The sequence below is a fragment of the Cyprinus carpio genome, chromosome A13, assembly GCF_018340385.1.
Source record: "Cyprinus carpio isolate SPL01 chromosome A13, ASM1834038v1, whole genome shotgun sequence".
In the NCBI taxonomy this organism is placed as follows: Eukaryota; Metazoa; Chordata; class Actinopteri; order Cypriniformes; family Cyprinidae; genus Cyprinus; species Cyprinus carpio.
The window spans coordinates 23,868,253-23,890,319 of NC_056584.1; the positions used below are offsets into that span (position 1 = coordinate 23,868,253).

The 22,067-nt window shown below is 35.1% G+C and overlaps 1 protein-coding gene and 1 long non-coding RNA gene across 4 annotated transcripts in view; both read left to right on the forward strand.

Moving 5' to 3' along the window:
• The window catches only part of LOC109048505 (cadherin-23-like), a 233,629-nt gene that overhangs the window by 136,852 nt on the left and 74,710 nt on the right, over window positions 1-22,067 (forward strand). For all 3 annotated transcript variants that reach the window (XM_042769422.1, XM_042769420.1, XM_042769421.1), the window contains exons 12-13: window positions 9,141-9,290; window positions 10,379-10,537. In XM_042769422.1, coding sequence (XP_042625356.1) covers window positions 9,141-9,290; window positions 10,379-10,537 — 309 coding nt within the window. The remainder of the gene's footprint in view (window positions 1-9,140; window positions 9,291-10,378; window positions 10,538-22,067) is intronic.
• LOC109069449 lies at window positions 2,012-5,228 on the forward strand. The gene is made up of 4 exons (XR_006161552.1): window positions 2,012-2,262; window positions 2,729-2,761; window positions 3,419-3,584; window positions 4,723-5,228. It is a non-coding gene; the product is annotated as an uncharacterized LOC109069449 (long non-coding RNA).

Sequence of the window (22,067 nt, forward strand, 5' to 3'; positions counted from 1 at the left end):
GCTACATATTAGAGACATTTTCAGCTCTCTTAGCACAAGGCTTTCTGAACACACAGGCAAGTAGATAGCAGCTCTTCAACACAGCTAGGCTTGACTCTGATCCTAATGCAAGAGTCTTTCAGAGGGTCCGAGAGCTCAATAACCACCTTAGCCTGGGTGTGCAAGTGTTTGAAGAGGCTTCTTTGTCTCAAGCTGAGTGTTTATTTTGGGATGAGTTGGGAACTGAGGTTTAAGCTGTCCTTCTCTCTCTCTCTCTTTACAGTTCAGCTTTGGGCTTCAATGCATTAAGCTACATTAATGATGGCAGTTCATATAGGTAGACACTAGCACTGTCAATCAATAAACAAAATTTAATTGAATGATTTCATATATATATATATAGTAACTTATTAACTTAACTTACATCATTTTCTGATATGTCGTCTTGTAAAATTCTTTATTGTGGAATTTCTGTACAGTTTATGGTACATGATTCATTGATTAACTTTTTTTTTTTTCATTAATTAAAAAAGGACAGTTAACTCAAAATATTTGGTCAAAATTTATGGTAATCATATCATTGCATTATATACAAAATATATTAGTATTTATATATTTAAATTGCACTAAATGAGCATTGTAAATTGACATATCTATATGACACGCACCTATTAACCCAGTACCTTATAGTAAGATTTCTTCCTGTGTTTCGAAACTTTTTCTGCATGGTTCATCTTCAAACTTTCCTGCTGATGTGTGTGTGACAGGCAGCTTTTATCTTCTCTGTTGTGGTTCAGGCAAATGGACGGGCAATTACGCTTATGGCCAGTGAGTGTTGACATCCCTGCATATTGGATGGCTCTTTAAATAGCCCCCATCAGCTACAATGGATCTCTAAGCGCTCCAAAGAAAAACAAGGGGTTATTTTAACCGGCGATGTAATTCCGTCATCGATCTCAAGCATCGTCCTCCATGCCGCTTGCATTCCGAAGCATTTAAGAGCACAAACATGATGTGAGGTTTCTTGACAGTTAGTGGTTTTGATTATGGATAGAGATGTGTTCTGGATGGTTTGCCTTTACTGTGTGTTGTCATCCTGCGTGAAGCTGTCAGGTGGATCATTATAATATGTGGTGTTAGGTTTTTATGTGTGGTCAGAACACTTCAGGTGTAGATTTGGATTTGCTGTAATCAGTGTGCACATTGTATAGGAACATTAAAGGAGTTCAGCTGTTGTGAAAGGATTTTGGCTTTGTAAATGAATATTTAATGTCTGCTTATTTATTACATGTAAATATTTCAGAACATTAGTCAAAGTTTGTCTCATACAATGTTAACTATAATTTGGCACCACTACGCTCTAAGAAAAAAAGGACTTAAGCTATCACTGGGATGGTACCTTCTAAAAGGTACACTTTTGCAACTTATTAACCCCTAAAGGGTGCATTTTAGCACCTTAAATGTGCATTATTTGGACCTAAAGCATAGTAGTTGTTAGTAGTACACTGTAACAAATTTCTGTAGTTTTCACAGCATTATTACTGTAAAATGAGCAAATGCTTACTGTAGAACCTGTATACAGCATGTTACTGTAGATTTGCAAAGCATCATGGTCAATTTTCAATGGCGGGTAAATTCTACAGTAAAAATATTTTTTTCTGTGAATCACAATACAGCAATTTCTAGAGGATTTTTTTTTTCCAGCCATGGAAAGCTGAAAAGCTACGAGATTCCATACTTTCATCGGAATTTTAACTTAAGAAAGGTAACTTTGCTGATTAATTTCCACAGTTTACTCTTGTAAAGTTACCTATTTGTTCAACTTTAAGAGTGCACCGAGAGAGAGAGAGAGGGGTAAACTAGCGGGACACTTCCTAGTAAACCCGTGTCTTGTGTGCATTTTATTACCAAATATATATATATATATATATATATATATATATATATATATATATATATATATATATATATATATATATATATATATATATATATATATATATATATATACATATATAAACATTCTATATATAATTGCGCATAATTTCGATAGATTTTCTAATCTTCGATAACGTCATCAGTTTAGAGAAGGATAGCATTGTTGAATAAAAATTAAATTGGAATTGTGTATGTGATGCATCTGTTGGTGCACTAGCCGGAAATATGATCCCGTACACTTGGATTTTGCTCTAGCCGCTAAAGTCAACTGTCACCGCAGACACCGCGTGCGCATGAAGCAGTGAAGCCAGCCGACTCCCGACTCGACAGAAAACGCAGCTAGAGGTAAGACTTAATACATTTTTCATAGGATCATGATTTTTCTGAACTTCATCGCAGGTCAAACCGCAGAAACAAGATTGTTGATAGCCTAATTTGAAGTGCCATTCCCGACATGTGGGAGCATATACTGTATTAAGATTTGTCTTATGTGGCAACATTACATTTATAACGTCTTCAATTAAAATAAACATTAACCTTTATCAAATAAAAATAAAATTAATTTGAAATTGTGTGTTTGATGTTGACGCGGTAGCCGTTTGAATAATCTCACTCGTTTTTTTTTTTTTTTTCTTGCTTGCTAACGTTGGCGCCTGAAGAATCAGACATTTAAGCGGGCCGATTCGAAAGTTTTATTCATTCGAGAGTTTTATTAATGACTCGTGGAAGCATAATAATATACTCGCACTGTATTAAGATTTTTCGAGATCTTACTCGTTCTTTTATTTACCATTTGGTTCATTTCTTTCAGGTTGCAGCAAAGAGGCCTCAACAATCGTTCCAGGTACATAAGTTCATGAACTAGCATGTAACTTATACAATGTTTTTCAAATGCAAACAATGTTGTTTCTCTTAAGACACAATCCCTAGATATGTTAATGTTTATGTAAACAAAAAGTGCATATTGATACTAATTTTATTTGTTATTTGCTGGTTTTCGACATAAAACTTGGTGAATTGATTTCCTTAGTATTAGTACTTTTTGAACAGGATTCTGTGATAACCGTGATAATTTGTCACCATAATCATGAAATGAAATGTTCATGACATTTCATCTCTAGTTATGATCAACTAATTATGTGTTTTTTACAGTATAATATGTAAAGTACAATTTTCTATTAAAAAAATTATATCTGATTCTGTTCTTTTCTCTGACACACGTTGTTGGGTGTGGAAGGTTACTAATGTGATTGCTTTATCTGTAAATTAAATTAAATGCTTTTTCAATTACTGAATTCATTGAAATAAAATGAATTCTTTGATTTGAATATTTTTTGGCAATGCGTCCTGTAGGTCTTAAATTTCAATCTTTATGGTCTTAAAGGTCTTAAAATTTGACTTGCTGAAACCTGCAAGAACCTTGCTCTATATATAGTAAGATTCTCACGACAGGTTTTTTTTTTTTCTTGGATAGAGTAATGCATGATGTTTTTATTTACAGATTCTTCATCGGGATAAATCCAGAGCACAGCAAGTGCAATTACAAATTCCAGGTTAGCCGAGGAACTGGGAAGGTGGTCCAAAGAAAAAACGAGTCCCTCAATCCACACATGGCATTGTTCATCAGGGACTTCATTGATTATGACTGGAAGAACAACTAATACCAGGTGAGACTGTTAATTGTTACCTTGAATACTCTGGGTTACTGTCATTCTAAATCCCACTTTTAACCCCAGGTAAAGGAACATTTAAAAAATTGTAATTTAGAAATGGGGTTATCAGCGCTTTTTACCAGGGGCTCAAAACAGTTCAAACACACAAATAATTACATTATTTGTGTATTTATGAACTATGCTTACCTGTAAATATTGTATGGTCCAGAGCTTTAAAATGGCTTCTGGAAGCCAGTTTGGGTGGGTAGTTGGTGGTCGCAGCTTGTCTATTAAAATACATATGTGCCCCGCCAAGCATAATTTAAAAGTCATGCCGTTTCACAGCTTCAGCACTAGGTGATAAGACTAGCACTGACATTCTCAACCACACTGAACTGTGTGTGACAACATCCTGTTAGAAAATCTTTTCCATTCACAAATCACAAACATTTACCATAAATTTTAAACATGTAAACACAGTATTGTGGCAGAAAATTTTATAATAATATTCATATATAGTTATTAAATATTAAAGTAATGACATTCATGGCAAATGTAAGAAACCAATACTGTTTAATAAGAGTAGAGCTGCAACTCCGTAAGAATATTAGAATTTTATCCTTTAAAAATGAGGTTGTAAATTTTACAGATGTTACGGTTTGTATTAATAAAACTAAATTTACATTTTGTGTCTTAATAAAAGCTATAAAAAATAAATAAATCACCCCCCAGGGATGCTACTCCACAAACCACCAACAGAGCATATAAAATATCAAAAATACAAATATTTATTTAAAAGACTGTTTGTTAAGCTGTTTCATGACTAACATCACTCTCTCTGGGTCAGCGGCAGCGCCAACACAGATTTGAATGTTGCGATATGATTTTGTCAAAGTTTAATAGACAGACAAATTGAAAGGTTTAGAATCTACGTGATAGCTAGGTGAATCGATTTTTCTCTCCAAGCCCTAATATATATGTAAATGTGTGTTTTAAGTAAGAGTTTTGGTTTATAGAGAAGTGGACATTGTATTACATATTGATTGGCTAAATTAAATGTTCCAATCAAACTTTTATACTGTATATATAGTCATCAACCCCATCTGTCTTGCTTATAAACTTTTCCATTAATAATTAATTTCTTCCACTGCAGGGTAGAAGACTCCAGGCCAGGAAATTGACTAGTCCAGGCCCGTTTTTGAAGAAAAATACAGTTCTGGGAGAAAAACAACGTTCAGGGACCAAATTCTACTGTTTGAAATCCTGCTGTTTTTAAATCATTTAATTTGTCTTTTATACTTTCTAATTTTAACCGAACATTTTAATACATTTGAACAGGATTGATTTGTATGTTCAGAAAAGTGTTGTTGTATACAAAACGAAATGAAATTTTAACAGAAAAATGTTAACCTATTGAAAATTGTTTTTGCTATGCTATTTTTATTTTATGAATTTAGAAATTTAAAGTGTGAAAAGTTGTCAATAAAGGGCATTTTTGTGACAAAAACAGTGTCTTCATTTTACAGTACACAAAATTAATGCAGTAGTCCCTATTACAGTAGTAAAATATGTGAGGTGATGAAACACAGTACTGTGATTATTACTGTAAAAAAGTTTACAGTATTTTTAAAGTTACTGCAATTAAGTTTACAGTAAGTATACTGTGAAATGAACTACAGCAGCTTACTAGCTAATTGCTGCCAGCAAGTTACTGTAAATTTCACAGTATTCTATTTACAGTGTAGTTAGAACATTGGTACATGTTTTTGGCCATTTTAAGGGTGTTCTGTAGTTGCTGGGTTGCTAGTGTAGAAAATCTGATGAGAAATTAATCTTTGAGTCCTCTGTGTTTTCAATGTTTTGAAGGTGCCACAGAGTCATGTTGTTTATTTCTGTTGCTGGAATGAACCAATGAATCATTTGCTTGTAGTTGTCTGTGTATATAAAGCTAAGAGAAGATATAATGTTTAAGCAAAAAAAAAAAATTACACACATAACCTTAAAAGCTATAAAATCACTCCTATAGTCCATTAGAGCATTTCAGGCAGTGTGTTTTCAAACGGATGATCGTTCAGAGATAATGAGGTGTTATGTCAGCAACTGCAGTCTGCGTCTCTTCATTAGCATTAAGGTTAATGTAGATCAGAATGAAACTCAGGATTAATGATTGTGTCAATCCGCACGACAATCAGCCGGCAGCCAGCTAGTTAGTTTGTACAACAACAGTAACTCTTTAGGAGAATAGTGTTTGTTAGGTCACATTTGCATTTGTAGCTTTGTGTTTACAATCATTTGCAGATCATAAAACAAGATGATTCGGAGAAGAATATCTAAAGAAATGAGTCTCTTGATTATGCTTGTATGTAAGCGTAAGATTGACACAAAGCTTTATAACTCTTTTTCTCTCTCCTCATCTGTATTGTGGTCGTTCATTCGGTCGGATTTCCTTCAGCAAGGCCTCTGGCTCTTCATTCACCTCCTAAATTACAGCATCCGGCCCGAGGAGCGACGTGATGGAGGGATTTTCATAACTGAGAGAAATAAAAGAAGTGAATATTTCAGATTAACCTGAAGTGCTGCTCTCTTTAGCGAGGACTGGTCTTCGGTTATCTTTCTTTATTTCATGCGCTCAATCTCTTTCTATTATTTTCTTGTTCGTTCTGTGTGTGTTTTCCTCTGTAAGGAAACACCTCGGGTTAAATGTTTATTGAACTCTGAAACTATTTTCTCTGTCCGGATCAATTCACCACATTGCGGTCACAAATAGCTTCGCCTGCAAATGGAATCTTGCGGGGATGTGTGTGTGTGTGTGTGTGTGTGTGTGTGTGTGCATGCGCGCAAACATTAGCAGTGTTCTTCATTAAGCATAGTACTTTTATTTGTATGTACAAATATAAACATGAGCAGTAGCCAAGTTGTTACATGAGGAAATTATTTCTGAGTGAACTGATTTTTGACTCATTTATCACACAGGTGTTTTTTTCTATAGCTATGTATGTATGTATGTATGTATAAATAATAATTATTTTTTTCACTGCACTATAAATTCCCTCAAATAGTTTTAGTTATTAAAATTTTATTGACATTTAGCTGAAAGCCTGTGAACTATTGTGACAACTTTCCATATTTACTTTATCAAACTGTTTGGTCAAAAATTGTGGAAATGTTGGAGTAAAAAGTATGATAATTGGTTATTGTCCCCCATAGCATTAAGAAAATTGCAATATCTCTCTATTTTGCGTCTTGAGATTTTCTACTATTATATTTTTCACACTGTTTTTCATTAAATGGAAGAACATTTTTAATTTTGACATAACATAATTTTCAACATAACAATACCATATTATTAATCACAGTTATTTATTGAAATAGGTTGAACTGATGGCAATGATGCCCTCTCATACTAAGTCGCAAGCAGGATTGCTAAATTACTCTAATCACACACTCTTTAAGAAGCTTAATGGCCAAACAAAAAGCTCATTAAAACCATTGCAATATTCATAATGTTACATAATTTTATATCACCAGCAAAATACATCATGAATATTCACTATATCACCCAGCACTAGTAAACAGGGTTTGTAGGTTTACCATGTTGGTTTGTCAGTTCCTACGTGTGCATGTGATAAGAGCAAAACCCTCAACCCATCTTCTCCTTTTTGTATGAGAGAGAGATTATGAGAAAAAAAGAAAGAGAGAAGGAGACTGGAAGAGATGGAGTGATTGTAGAGACAGATAAGTGTGGACTTAGTAGAGATAAGCAGCAAGTAAACACACACAATAATCAATCACAGATTCTTCTCACCATGCTCAACATTATTGCTTTTTGAGTATGTTTGCGTACGTGCTTATGTGTGTCTGGGTTGTTTGCTTCACTTTCCATCTGAACTACTGTATATTCCAGATATTTCTTCTCGTCGTAAGTTACTCTGTGGTTTTTAGTCAGCGAATCTCTTCATCAGTGTAAGTGCCAGCTGCCTCACTCACACATTAGCATTGTGTTCAGTCAGAGTGTTTGATGCAGTGTGTGTATTGGATGAAAATTGTGCTTTCTAAGATAGTGTTGAGTCATTATTGAATTTATTTTATGCCATATGTCCTGTCTTCCCCTCACCGGCCTCACGGAAGAGAGAATGACACTAATGAGGGACTTCCTGTCATCTCTCCATTTGCTCAGGATCTCTCTGTACCTGAAACAGTGACGGGAGACAGAAATTATTATTGCAGAACATTTTATTAGTTTTTTACGTGGAGTTTTATTTTGAGTCCATCCAATAAAATCCCTGTCAAAACACACTCTAACGTTCGAAAAAAAGGGTGAGAGAGGAACTTTTTGCAGGTTTGATGTATGCTCAATTTTGCTCATACTTGCTTTTTATAAGACTTAATGGAGTTTTATCATGACAACTCTTTAGCACTGTAATGGATATGACAATGCTGCTGCAAAGCAAATACAGGAACTTGCTACTGCCAATACATATGCCGATACAGTGCTGTGAGTATTTAAGACATACTACTGTTGCACAAGTAGCATATATAATAACCTGTAGTAGATCTATACAGGTGGAGCTGGGGAAGGTGAAGGGCTTCAGAGGAATGCTCTAGTGAATTCTAACCAGCCATTTAGACGTAAAGCAGTAAGCTCATTGGCTGCGTATGCAAAATTAACCAATAAGCTTGTGCCAAGTAGTTTAACACTGTGAATATCATCAGTTTGCGTTAAAGACCCATCAGCCTGCATCATCTAGAGTTTCATGACTCACTCATGGTTTGTTGGTATGAACAGCCACAGTTTTCCCCCTCAAATTCCTTTGGAGAAAGGGAAATAGATGCAAATCCGAGTTTCTGCAGGTCTTAAAAAGGCTTTTAAAAGTCTTAATTCACACTTTCACAAATTAAGGCCTTTAGAAGGTCTTCAATGGGAGCAGAAAGTCAAAAAGTATTCGCATTAAATGTTGAACTCACTGAAGAAATCTTTCCTTCTATATTTGTTTTCTAATACATATATCTAAACATTCTTAAATCAAAATAGATTTATTTGGGATATAAATAGAACATATGTAGTTTTGAACAATGTTACATTTTATTTTTAGTTTATACTTGTTCAAATGTCAATGGGGTATTAAAACACGTTTTTCCTTTGAATTAAGTTGACTTTTCTGAACCCATTTGCAGATATTTGTTCTTGTTTTAATCAGAACTTTCACATGAATAAATCTCATCTTATGTAATTTTGCTTCTCAAGTAAATGTATCTTGATTTAAGAATTGAATTCGGTTTCTTTACATGGTGTTAAAAAGTCTTACATTTACCTTTTTAAAACCTGTAGAAACCCTGCAAATGAGAGCTTTTAAAATTACAGCTCAGAACATTTGGATGAGAATATTTGAGTCGGTTTTGATAGCTGACTTTGGCACTATGCAGTCTGAGACATATCTTGTGCAGTTTCTGATGCTTGTAAGGTTCTTTTTCTTAGGAGAAACACCTGAGAAGGAGAATTGTTTGCTAGACAATGAAATATTTAGTAAATAAAAAAATAATGGTGCACAATTATTCCGTCTGTCTCTACAGGGGGTGAACAGCATGTTTCAGGTGGTCCTGACAGGAAATAACTCTGAGCACTTCAGCATCTCTCCCACTTCAGTGCAGGGCAGAGCGGACCTCCGTGTGCGTGTAGCCGTCCCGCTGGACTACGAAACTATCAGGAGCTACAGCTTTTCTGTGAGTGCAGAAAACACACATTTTCATCTATCTAAATTTCTGAATTTTCAGCATCATTGCTTCAGTCTTCAGTGTCACATTATCCTTAAGAAATCATTCTAATATGCTGAGTTTGCTCTCAAGAAAAACATTTTATACTGCAGAATATTTTTGTGGAAAATGCAATGTTTTTTTTTTTCAGAATGGAAAAGGCCAAAAGAACAGCATTTATTTGAAAAACAAAATGTTTGTAACAATATAAAAGTATTTACTGTCACTTTTGATCAATTTAATGCCTCCTTGATGAAGTATTCATTTCTTAAAAAAAAAAATATATATATATATATATTACTGACCCTAAACCTTTGAACAGTTGTGTATATTCAATATACCAGCAAATATAATGCTAAATGTAGTGTCATTTATCTAATTTAATTTGTCTCAGTTTAAATACAGTATATCAATTCCATGAATTTTGTGTTGTCATACAAAAGGAGGATTAATATGTCACTAAGTTTGTACATGCATAAAAAGAAAAAGATTTAGAATCTGCCCCTATATTGATATTAATGCATACAAATATTCAGATCATTTTCAGTGTAGAGTATATAAAGTCAACACAAAACACAACCTATTTTGCATCCATAAAATCCATTTTACAAGTGAAACTGGATATTCATCATGTAAAAAATATGAAGTGGGACTTGATTTTAGCAAATTGCAATTTTTCGTCTCAGTTATCATGTCAGCAATGAAATACTTCATCACAGAGATATAAAAGTCTCATAAAAGTGTGATATAAAACAGACACTTTAGATTTAATAAATTAGCTCTGTTCCAAAACCTAGTGAGCTGCTTTGACGTTTAGTGCTTTCATGTAGCTGCCTACTAAGGGAGCATTCTATACAGCACATGGAACACACAAATGCTATGTAAAATAGTTTTATGTATATGATTATTGTATTGAATGAAGTATAACTTTCTTCTATCTTGGATGGTGCCTTAAAATACATACACCATAGGCAGCTCGCTAGGTATTTGGCATTATGTGATTTTTCTTTTTTTTATGCTGATGGTAGCTGTGTTCATTTTGCTACTCTTCTCTCCAGCTCTATGCCAACGAGTCTCTATCAGAGCATGTGGGGTTTGCTCGAGTCTTCATTGACCTCGTCAACGAGAACGACAACAGACCGATCTTCAGCCAGACGCTTTATAACATCAGTTTACCCGAGAGCACCGCTCCTGGAACATCTCTACTGCAGATAAAGGTGAACACACACATAGATCACTTTCTCCAGATGTATTACATGACGTTGATCATAACATTGATTAAGTAATAGGGCCCTGTGATTTCCACAGAACCTGTATGTTCTGCTTGTCTATGTGTGAATGAGTGATGCGGTTTCATCTACTATACGTACTCAAGTACGCATGACACTTGTGAACATATCTCACTATATGAGGACATGAATGTATGAACTTTATTTCCGGAGAGTTCACTTGACTATTATTTCACCATTTAGTTTGATAAAAACTATTGTCATGTCACTGCTTTGAGAATTCACTATTATCTCACCTTTTTATTTGATTAAAAAAATCATTTACACAGAAACGCAAAGGTCTTTAAAACAATCTGTCAAAATTTGATCAAGCTTGAAGAGATTTTGCATGATATATATATATATATATATATATATATATATTATTTTTTGTACATTAAAATGTACTTCTCAAAGTTATAATAATTATAATTGAATAATATTAACAAATTATTATTAAATTATTATTATAATTTAATAATAACAATAATTATATTTTAAGGTGTATCATACAGTTAAAATTACATGTTGTAATTTTTATTGTAAACCTCTGTTTTGTGGGAAAAAATAAAAGGAATTGTTAAATTGTCATTTGATTACATTTTTTAAAAGATTAATTAAATGTAAATTTAATTGTAAAAATTTCATGATTTCAATTAATTAAACATTTTTTAATTACTAAAATTTAATTTAACCATTAAAATGGAAAACACAGAATTTTGGAAAAATAAAACTGATTTCTGTTGAAGTTTTCCTCTGCGTCTCTGGTGGGAAAGCTATGATGATACATTAGGATGTTAGGATCCTCATCTACAACTCTTTGACATCCATAAGATTCCTCTCCCTTTTACGGTGTCACCGTCATTTATTCGATTTCAGCACACAGACTGTTTCCAGAGTGCTGAAGGTCATCCCACACCAGGAGTATAAATCACTGTGAACAACCACATGCAGCTCATAAATTCAGCTTATTATCACTCTCCCTCTGTCACTCTCACTGCTGGACGCCAAAGAGATCAATACTGATCGATATACGGTCCAGGCTCTGGATCCAGGGACTAGATTAGTGTCTGTGCATAAACTAGTCCTAATCATAAAAACTAATTCTACTTCAGAGCTTCTGTATTGTGAGAAGCAGTGCAAGATGTTTGTGCCAAAACAAATTCACAGAACAAATCAGAAGTGATGGTGTCATTTGCTGGGAAAATCCGCTAAAACTTTTAAACAAAGCTTTCCTGTTTATATCTAAAGGGGTCATATCATGAGTAGTCAAGTTTTCCTTGATCTTTTGTGATCAAAGAGCATGATGTACTATGAAAACACTCTGGAACTTTCAGAACTTCCTCTGTAGTCCAAACAGAGTAGTTGTTGGAAACAATCCACAACAGTTAAAACATAACCGTTAATCTGAATTTTGGCCTGTTCATGCTAAGGTCACTTAGTTGAATTTGCAAGGTAATGTAGATCCATGTGAGACTTTTTCTAATAGAGTCTCTTTCAAAGGTGTAGAATTGAAAACATGTTTTTCTTTGCTCTATTATAACTCTTGAGGTTAGCCAATCAAAAGCAAGACAGATGAAATTTACATACAAACATAATGTTTGTTTCATAAATGGGTCAGAGGAAAGGTGGAAAATGTCAGTTATGACTGTTTAATATGAGATACTTTGACTAACCTGATAAGACAAAAGATAAATGGAAAGTCTCTTTTACACATCTTTTTTTTTTGTGACATTTAGGTGTACTTTCCACAAAACTTCTTTTGACCTATTGTAAATTCAATTCAATTCAATTCAAGTTTATTTGTATAGCGCTTTTTACGATACAAATCATTACAAAGCAACTTTACAGAAAATTAAGTTTCTACAATATTTAGTAGTAGCTTATCAGTGGTGACTGTCAGTTCATGTGCATATGGCAGAAATGTTCAGAAATATCAATAAAAGACGTAAACAAACAGACGATTAACACTATTAACAGCAATTATGCAATCAAACTTATAGCAAAATGTGGTAGTTCTGTATGTTGTCTCTGGGTTAGCATCATCTGAGGTCCTCTGAGGGGCTGGCATCATCTCTTCTCAGGTGTTCTGGATCCAGACTGGAGCTTGTGTAAATCCTAGTTACCACGGGATGTAAATCCCGTGGCAAAGCAGAGAAACAAATAGAGACATAATTAGCGTAGCTGCTGTTCCAGCCAAGTAAAAATTAATTCGTTTAACCCAAGCTAAAGAATAATAATGCACATTTGATCAGATATAACTGCAGTCCAAAATTATGAGATGCATTATTTGAATGCTTGGCCAAAGAGGTGTGTTTTTAATCTAGATTTAAACAGAGGAAGTGTGTCTGAACCCCGAACATTATCAGGAAGGCTATTCCAGAGATTATTAGCCAAATGCGAAAAAGCTCTACCCCCTTTAGTGGACTTTGCTATGCTAGGTACTACCAAAAGTCCAGCGTTTTGTGACCTTAGGGAGCGTGATGGGTTGTAGCGTGGTAGAAGACTAGTTAGGTATGCAGGAGCTAAGCCATTAAGGGCCTTATAAGTAAGTAATAATATTTTGTAACTGATACGGAACTTAATAGGTAGCCAGTGCAGAGACTGTAGTATTGGGGTAATATGATCATATTTTCTTGACCTGGTAAGGACTCTAGCCGCTGCATTTTGGACTACCTGTAATATTCATGTAAATGAATGAATGAATGAATGAAAGCATTGTTTTTAACTGTAATTTTCATTATATTATCAATATTGCAATGTCATTTGTTTTTCACATTACATTGCATTTTTGTATTACAGTAATACAGGAATATTATTTATTTATTCAGGGATATATTTCTTATTAAAATAATTATACAATGCAAAGAAAAGGACAAGACAAAGGAGTAAAGTTCAAAAGGAGTTTTTAATCATAAATCCAGGAGAATATCCACAAGTCCATAAACAAAGAGTATCAAATGCTCAACAAAGTAAACAAGAAACATTTATTATTACTGTCAATGCTGAAAACAGTTATGCTGCTTAAAATCTTTGTGGAAACATAATACTTTTTTCAGGATTCTTTGAAGAATATAAAGTTTTATTTGAAATATATATTTTTATTTTTGTTACACTGTTAAAGTCTTTACACTTTTGATCAATTTAATGCATCCTTAATTAAATAAAATATTAATTTATTTTCTTTCTTTCTTTCTTTCTTTTTTTTTTTTTTTTTTTTTTAAATCTTACTGATCCCAAACTTTTGAACATCAGTCTTAAGGGCTGAGTGGAGTGAAGGTACATCACTAGTTCTTTCTTCTTCACCTCTGATGAGACGTTCATGTGTGACAGTGACCTGAGAGTCTTTTATGAGGATAAATGCTGTCTGCTCTGTGTCACTGGCTCACTCATGACATGTAACATCCTGTAAAGTCTATAGAGTGTTAACTTTACGCACAGTGACCTGAGGAGAAACTGAAACACAGTTTTGTGGCAGCAGCCTTGATTACTCACTGTTCTTTCTTTTTTTTTCTGTTTTCTAATATTTCAATTCTCTCTTTTCTTTTCCGCCCATCAACTTCAAACAGCTGTTATAAAGTGAAAGTGAAGTGACGTGTGGCCAAGTATGGTGACCCATACTCAGAATTTGTGCTCTGCATTTAATCCATCCAAGTGCACACACACAGCAGTGAACACACACCTGGAGCAGTTTAAAGAGCATTAAACTGTTTAAAGAGCTTTAAACAGCTGGTTGATTCTTAGGCTCTCAAATTCTTCATTTTCTTCACCTAAAACCTTTATCATATATTTGCTTTACAGCTTGCAATCACTGTTGTTTCCTTCAGGAAATGCAGATGCAGTTGTGTCTGTACCTCGTGTTTTGTCTCTGAGGCATTTTGAGGGGCTCTGTGTTAAACAGATGTTTGGACATCCATATGTTGCAACATACACATTTACATACCTGTCAGCTCTGACTCATTGTGATGGATGCACCTTTTTTTCTTAATTTCATTTGAAGTGGCACTCAGTAATTTTTATGTTTTCCTACCAGAGCAGTCCTGTATATATGTTTTTTTTTTTTTTTATTCAATTTTTTTATTTAGAAGTAAAACATTTTCAGACACACATTAAGCCGAGTGCTGGAGCAGATCACTCTGTCTGAGCTGATTGTTCTTTAAATGCTGTTTTTAGTCCATCTTTCAACTTAATCTGTGCCCTGGAACCAGCCCAAAGAGCTTATAGACTCTGAGTAGCTGGATTGTGGGCTGTGAGTGTGTGATAGTGTTTGTTAGGCCGCTGGAGACATTTTCTCCTATAACAGAAGAGCTTACACTCCCAAAGATCATATCACTCCACAAATCACTCTCTTTCACATAGTTACAGATGACGTATGTGATTTCTATGCCACTGGCACCACCAGTTTGTTTGAATGGCCCTACTACAGTACATGGTTTGACTAGTTAGTGCCTACTGGTAGATGTTATAACTGCTCCATCTGATTGTAAAATGCAACTTTCTCCTCCATCAACTGCCAAATAACCATGTTTCTGGCTAAGAATTTTTTTTGTAAACAATTTCATTTTATATTTTAGTAGATATTTTACCAGTGACCTATTGATTGATTGATTAAATGGTTCTCAAAATATTAAATGATATACTGTACAGTAGGAGTGGGCGATCTTCCCAAAATATCATATCACAATCTTTTAATGCAAAATCACGATCCACGATCTGAATCACAATCTTCACAAACGGAGAATATCCAGACTGGAACAAGTTTGTGACTTGTCTATTTGAACAATTAAAAATATTGCATTAAACAATATGTTGTCAAAATGGTCACCAAAACCTGAGTTAAACTTTAAAACCCTGTATCTCTGTATGAATTGAATGTACATCTTAAAAAAGTTAGTGATTCAGTCAAGAGCAGTGAGGGATTTTCTTTGTCTGTGACAAATTTTTCTTTGTTGTTTAACATGAATGACTAGAACTGTGTGAGCAGCTCCTGTGGCAGGTTAAGCTTCCTCAGCTAGCGAAGTAAGTACAACCTTTGTTGGGCCTTTTTAACAATGGAGTCAATGTGATTGTCCCACTTCAGGTCCTGAGAAATGGTGGTTCCCAGGAATCTGAATGACTCCACTGCAAGCCACAGGGCTGTTCATGATGGTGAGTGGGGGGAGTGCAGGGGGGTTTCTCCTGAAGTCCACTATCATCTCCACTGTTTTGAGAGTGTTCAGCTCCAGGTTGTTAAGACTGCACCAGACAGCCAGCTTCTCAACCTCTTGTCTGTAAGCAGACTCGTCACCGTCCTGGATGAGGCCGATGACTGTAGTGTCGTCTGCAAACTTCAGGAGCTTGACAGAAGGGTCTTTTGAGGTGCAGTCGTTGGTGTAGAGGGAGAAGAGCAGTGGGGAGAGAACGCATCCCTGAGGGGCACCAGTGTTGGTGGAGCAGCTGTTTGACATGAATTTCCCCAGTCTCAATAGCTGTAGCATATCTGTCAGAAAGCTGGTGATCCACTGACAGATAGAGCTAGGAACAGAGAGCTGGGTCAGTTTGGTCTGGAGGGCTGTTGGGATGATGGTGTTGAAAGCCGAACTAAAGTTCACAAACAGGATCCTCACATAAGTCCCTGTTTTGTACAGATGTTGCTGGATGAAATGCAATCCCATGTTGATTGCATTATCCACGGACCTGTTTGCTCGGTAAGCAAACTGCAGGGGGTCCAGTAAGGGTCCAGTGATGTGCTTCAGATAAGCCAGAACCACTCAAGTCAAATGTGCTTTGAAAACGGCATGGGATAGCCTAGATTTATGCTTTCAGTTTGAAAAGAAATCTTATATAGTACAGTTTGTCGATAAAAAATGTCAACCATGTATTAACACAAATCAACCATCACAACACACAAATATAGCTCACATATTTAATTTATACAGCTCATTCTCACACCTTCTTAACACATGCAGACCTGCGGACCACTTATGTGCACCCCTGTGTATAATTATATTTATGTTTTTTTAGTGCTCCTACTAGCTCCTAGTAGAAATTACAGTTTTACCTACACTGACTACACTGTGTAACATTTTATTTTTTTGTTTTTCCTGACGTCCCTGAAAATGATCAAGGTTTCTTGCACCAAAACAACTTTGTTTTTCATGATCCATTTCCAACCTCTCATCAACTTTTAGAATTAAAGCCCTCTGTTATGCTAAACTTTTTACATCTGAGATGAGTTACTACACAGTTAATTCTTTCCTAATGCTGGGATTCTTCGGAAAGATATAAAGATCCGTATAAGTACTACACAGAGCGCTGTTTAGTCACCTGTTTTATGTCAAGAATGCAAGAAAAGCCTTTTCCTTCAAATTTTCAATGACATTGTCCCTTTAACACTATTCCAGACTATATCACCCCATAAATATAGTCTTATTAACCCTTAACGGTCATTTATTACCTGCTCATATTATCTGAAATGTGAATCCATGCTGTCTGTCTTTTTAACATTGTCATAAAAGCTCTATTATTTCATTAAGTGAGTTTAGTGCTGTGATCCTGCACCACAGGAATGTAAAAACAGCCGCAGATTCACAGCTCAATAGCATCACCTTTCATGGGGTGCAATTATTCAGCGAGCTGTTAAAGCAGGTGGAATCACACACACGTTCACTGTAATTCAGGTGAAGTTAATTAGTGAGTAAGAAGTCATTTAGCATGGGAAGGAAGTAGTTCTACTTCTGTCATGATGCTGCCTTAGCAAGCAACAAGGAAGCTCACTAATTGTTTTAGGAGAACCTCACTTTGCAGAAATACAGTATCTGCATTATAAAACAAGTGTAGTTTCACATCATAGCTGTGTGCTTGTGTTTGTGAACACACTGTCAGAGGAGATAAGACTGGCTAAGAGGAGATACTCTAAAAAGCTGGAAAACCAGTTTTCAGCAAACAACCCTGCTTCAGTGTGGAAAGAACTTAGAAACAATACAAACTACAAGACGCCAGTCCCCAGCACAGAGGCGAATCAAGAACTTGCTGAAGACCTGAATGAGTTTTACTGCAGATTTGAAACTCCCGGTCTCACACCCCACACCCACTCTGACCATCTCTCTGCACCTCCAGCAACCCCCTCTCCCCCCTGCTGCACTTCAGACAAATCAAGATGATCTGCGCCAAAAAAAAACAAAAACACCAGGCCCAGACGGTGTTTCACCAGCCTGTCTTGAAAACCTGTGCTGAGCAGCTGGCCTTCATCTTTTCACAGATCTTCTGGAGCTGTGCGAAGACCCTTCCTGCTTCAAATGCTCCACCATCATCCCCATCCCAAAGAAACCCAAAATCACAGGACTTAATGACTATAGACCTGTTGCACTAACATCTGTAGTCATGTAGTCATTTGAGAGACTGGTGTTGGCTTATCTGAAGGACATCGCTGGACCCCCTGCAGTTTGCTTATCGAGCAAACAGGTTCATGGATGATGCAGTCAACATGGGACTGCATTATATCGTACAAAATCTAGACGAACTAGGGACATATGTGAGGATCCTGTTTGTGGACTTCAGTTTGGCTTTCAATACAATCATCTCAGCACTCCTCCAGACCTAACAAACCCAGCTATCTGTTCCTAATTCTATCTGTCTGTGGATCACCAGCTTTCTGACAGATGGCAACAGCTAGTGAGACTAAGGAAAGTTGTGTCATACAGCTGCACTATCAGTACTGGCAACCCCCAGGGATGTGTTCTCTCCCCACTGCTCTTTTCCCTCTACACAAACAACTGCACCTCTACTGACCCCTCTGTCAAGCACCTGAAGTGGGACAATCACATAGGCTCCCTTGTTAAAAAGGCCCAACAGAGATTGTATTTCCTTCGCCAGCTGTGGAAGTTCAACCTGCCACAGGAGCTGCTCACACAGTTCTACTCAGCCGTCATTAAGTCTTTCCTGTGCACTTCAGTAACTGTCTGGTTTGGCTCAGCTACAAAATCAGATATATCATATCAAATAGATATACATATGTGACCCTGGACCACATAAACATTCTCAAGTCGCTGGGGTATATTTGTAGCAATAGCCAAAAATACATTGTATGAGTCAAAATAATTTATTTAAACCCATTTATCTTTTATGCCAAAAATCATTAGGATATTAAGTAAAGATCATGTTCCATGAAGATATTTTGTAAATTTCTTACTGTAAATACATTAAAACTTAATTTTTGATTCGTAATATGCATTGCGAAGAACTTCATTTGGACAACTTTAAATGTTTTTTTTCTTAGTATTTAGATTTTTTTGCACCCTCACATTCCAAACTGTTTTTCAAATAGTTGCATCTCTGTCAAATATCCTATTCTAACAAACCATACATCAATGGAAAGCTTATTTTTTAAGCTTTCAGATGATGTATAAATCTCAATTTTGGAAAATTGACCCTTATGACTGGTTTTGTGGTCCTGGGTCACATATGAGTATTTTATTCACGTCTTGATTTCTTGTTATCTGTGTTGTTGTTGTCTCTGTGTACTTGAAGCTTCTGTCACCAGAACAAATTCCTTGTATGTGCAAACACATAAAGCTCTGGAAATAAAGCTCTTTCTGATTCAGATTCTGATTTGCTGCTCAATAAACCTTTTTTCTTTTTTTTTTCTTTTTTTTCTTTTTTATTAATGTTGAAAACATTTGTGCAGCTTAAGGTTCTTGTGGAAGCCATGATACATTTTTGTTTTCAGGATGGTGAATAGAAAATACAAACGAACAGCATTTACATGAAATAGGATATATATATATATATATATATATATATATATATATATATATATATATATATATATATATATATATATATACAGTACAGGTCAAAAGTTTGGAAACATTACTATTTTTAATGTTTTTGAAAGAAGTTTCTTCTGCTCATCAAGCCTGCATTTATTTGATCAAAAATACAGAAAATTTTTTTTATATTGTGATATATTATTGCAATTTAAAATAATTGTTTTTAAATTTATTATACTTTAAATTATCATTTATTTCTGTGATGCATATATATATATATATAATCATTATTATCATTATTTATGTGTGTGTGTGTGTGTGTATATATATATATATATATCAAGTTATATATATATATATATTAATTTATTTGAATTTTATTTAATTTATAATATTGTTATAGTCTGTGATTTGAATCACACATCATGCACAGCATCAGCAAAGGTCAACCTGGGATTTTTGGGTTTAGTTTTTAGTCGAAGCTGACGTTTTTTCTTGTATTACATAATCTTACCAAGTTGTTTCGTCTTATCCCATGGGAAGGTTGTTTTATCACTTCTTGAGCATACATCTCTATTACTTGTTATTTTCAAACAGCCATTTTTTGCAGTGTAACACACAAAGTCATGCTTCACAATACGCTATATAAACAACCTATAGTGTGTGTGATAAGGCTGATGTACACACACACACACACACACATACACACACACACACACACACACAGACGTTGTTTAATATTTATCAGTGACAGCAGTGGTTGTCATTATAAATATTTATAGTGATTTAGTTTGTATGTGTCTCATGAGATGAGGGCAGCTCATATCTGCTAAATTGCTTCTTTGTTTTCAGTCTGTCTTTTGGCTGTGGTTTGTTTGCATCTCTCTGTGTCCTATTTATTATTTTCACATGCATTTATACACACGCTTTTCCTTCAGCCATTATAGCACTAATGGATTTCTGTTCCTCTGAGTGTGTATGTGTTGGCTGGTTCGTGGTTTCAGTCTGTGTTTTTGTTTGTTCACTTATTTCTCCTGAGGACTTTTGTTGGTTTATGTGTACATATTCATCTGTACATTTGACTTGAGCACTAATAGTATTTAGATTACAGTTCAGTGAAGAAGAGGAGAGGATCTGTAGCTTTGACATAAGTGGTCATATTTCTTTATCTGGGTTTCTGTTCTCAATTTTTCTCTCATCATTCTTTGCTTTGAATCTTTTTTTTTCCCCTTTAATCATAAAGAGCAGGAGGAAGGAGGACAGTCGCTGATGATGGTCTGTCTATAAAGTATAGCTGCTGGCTAAATACAGACTTCATATTCATGTTGCCAAATCTCTCTCTCTATTCTGATCTAGTTTGGCTGTGTTGTTCCTGTCATGCTCATTTAAATCCCTCTCTTTTGTTGTTGTAATGGCCAAATGTGAACGGAAAGCTGATCTATCTCTCTCTGTCCAAAGCTCTTCTCTTCATTCTCCTCCCTTTCTTCCTCTCTCTTTAAATCTCTCTTTTACTCATCTTATCACGGTTCTCCAGTTTGTGAAGACGTTCATCTTGCGTGTGTGTGTGTTTATCTAATTGCTGTAATAGGTTTATTCAGTAAACAGTTGATAAGACTCAGACATCGCCCTGAGGCAGCACTTGTCTTTCCTGTTTTGTGATGATTCTTGGATTTTGAATTTAGAATAAAATTTAGAATAAATTTATAATAATAAATTATTCCAAAGCAGTATTTTATTCATTTATGAATCACCTTTTTTTATTTTTTTTATTTTTTGGACGTGCCCATAGGAATGTTTAGTCCGATTGTAACTTCTAGAGACATTTTTCTGCTAATCTCTGTAGATTAGTGAGGCCCTAAGGGTCTCAGAGGAGTGTGTTTTGGCAGATCGCTCTGTTGGATTAATGTGTCACTAACAGCTTAGTTTCAGATTCACTTTGACCACCGAGACTAATACTGTCTCACAAACACTCATTTGAGTGTCCTAATAAATCGAATTTATGCAAAACATTTGAGGAAACTTGTTCCATCAAATGAGTTAAGTAGCTAATGGTGTCTCTCAAAACTTGTCATTAAGTTCATCTAATGTGCTTTTTTTCAAAGAGTGAACTTTATGATCAAACTAATTACAAGTAGATTCAGCTCAGTGTTTCTTCTCAGTAATTTCAGTTGTTTCTAAATCATTGATTAATTGATAACTGAATTAAAACCATCATATTGATAATATTGTGAAATATTATTGTAATTTAAAATGTCTGGTTTCTATATTAGTGTATTTTAAAATTGTATTTATTCCTGCGATGCAACGCTGAATTTTCAGCATCATTACTCCAGTCTTCAGTGTCACATGATCCTTCAGAAATCATGCTAATATGCTGATTTGCTGCTCAAGAAACATTTTTTCATTATCAATGTTGAAAACATTATGCTTAATATTCTGTGTATTTCTTCTTAGAATAAGAAGGTCAAAAGATCAACATTTATTTTAAATGCATCTGACACACGTATTCGATTCCCCTCAGAACTCCAAGCCACCACAATGTGAGGGTGACACGTTTCAATTCCTGCATGCTGTATGCGCTCGCATTTTATTGAGGTGGGAACTTTATATTTATATTACATATGATGCGAATTCATGTTTTCCTTTGTCTTTGGAGTGTTAAAAGCTGTTTGTGCATACAGAAGATCTGAAAGGCTCAAAGATTAAAGTCTCAAACCTAAAAAGGGGCG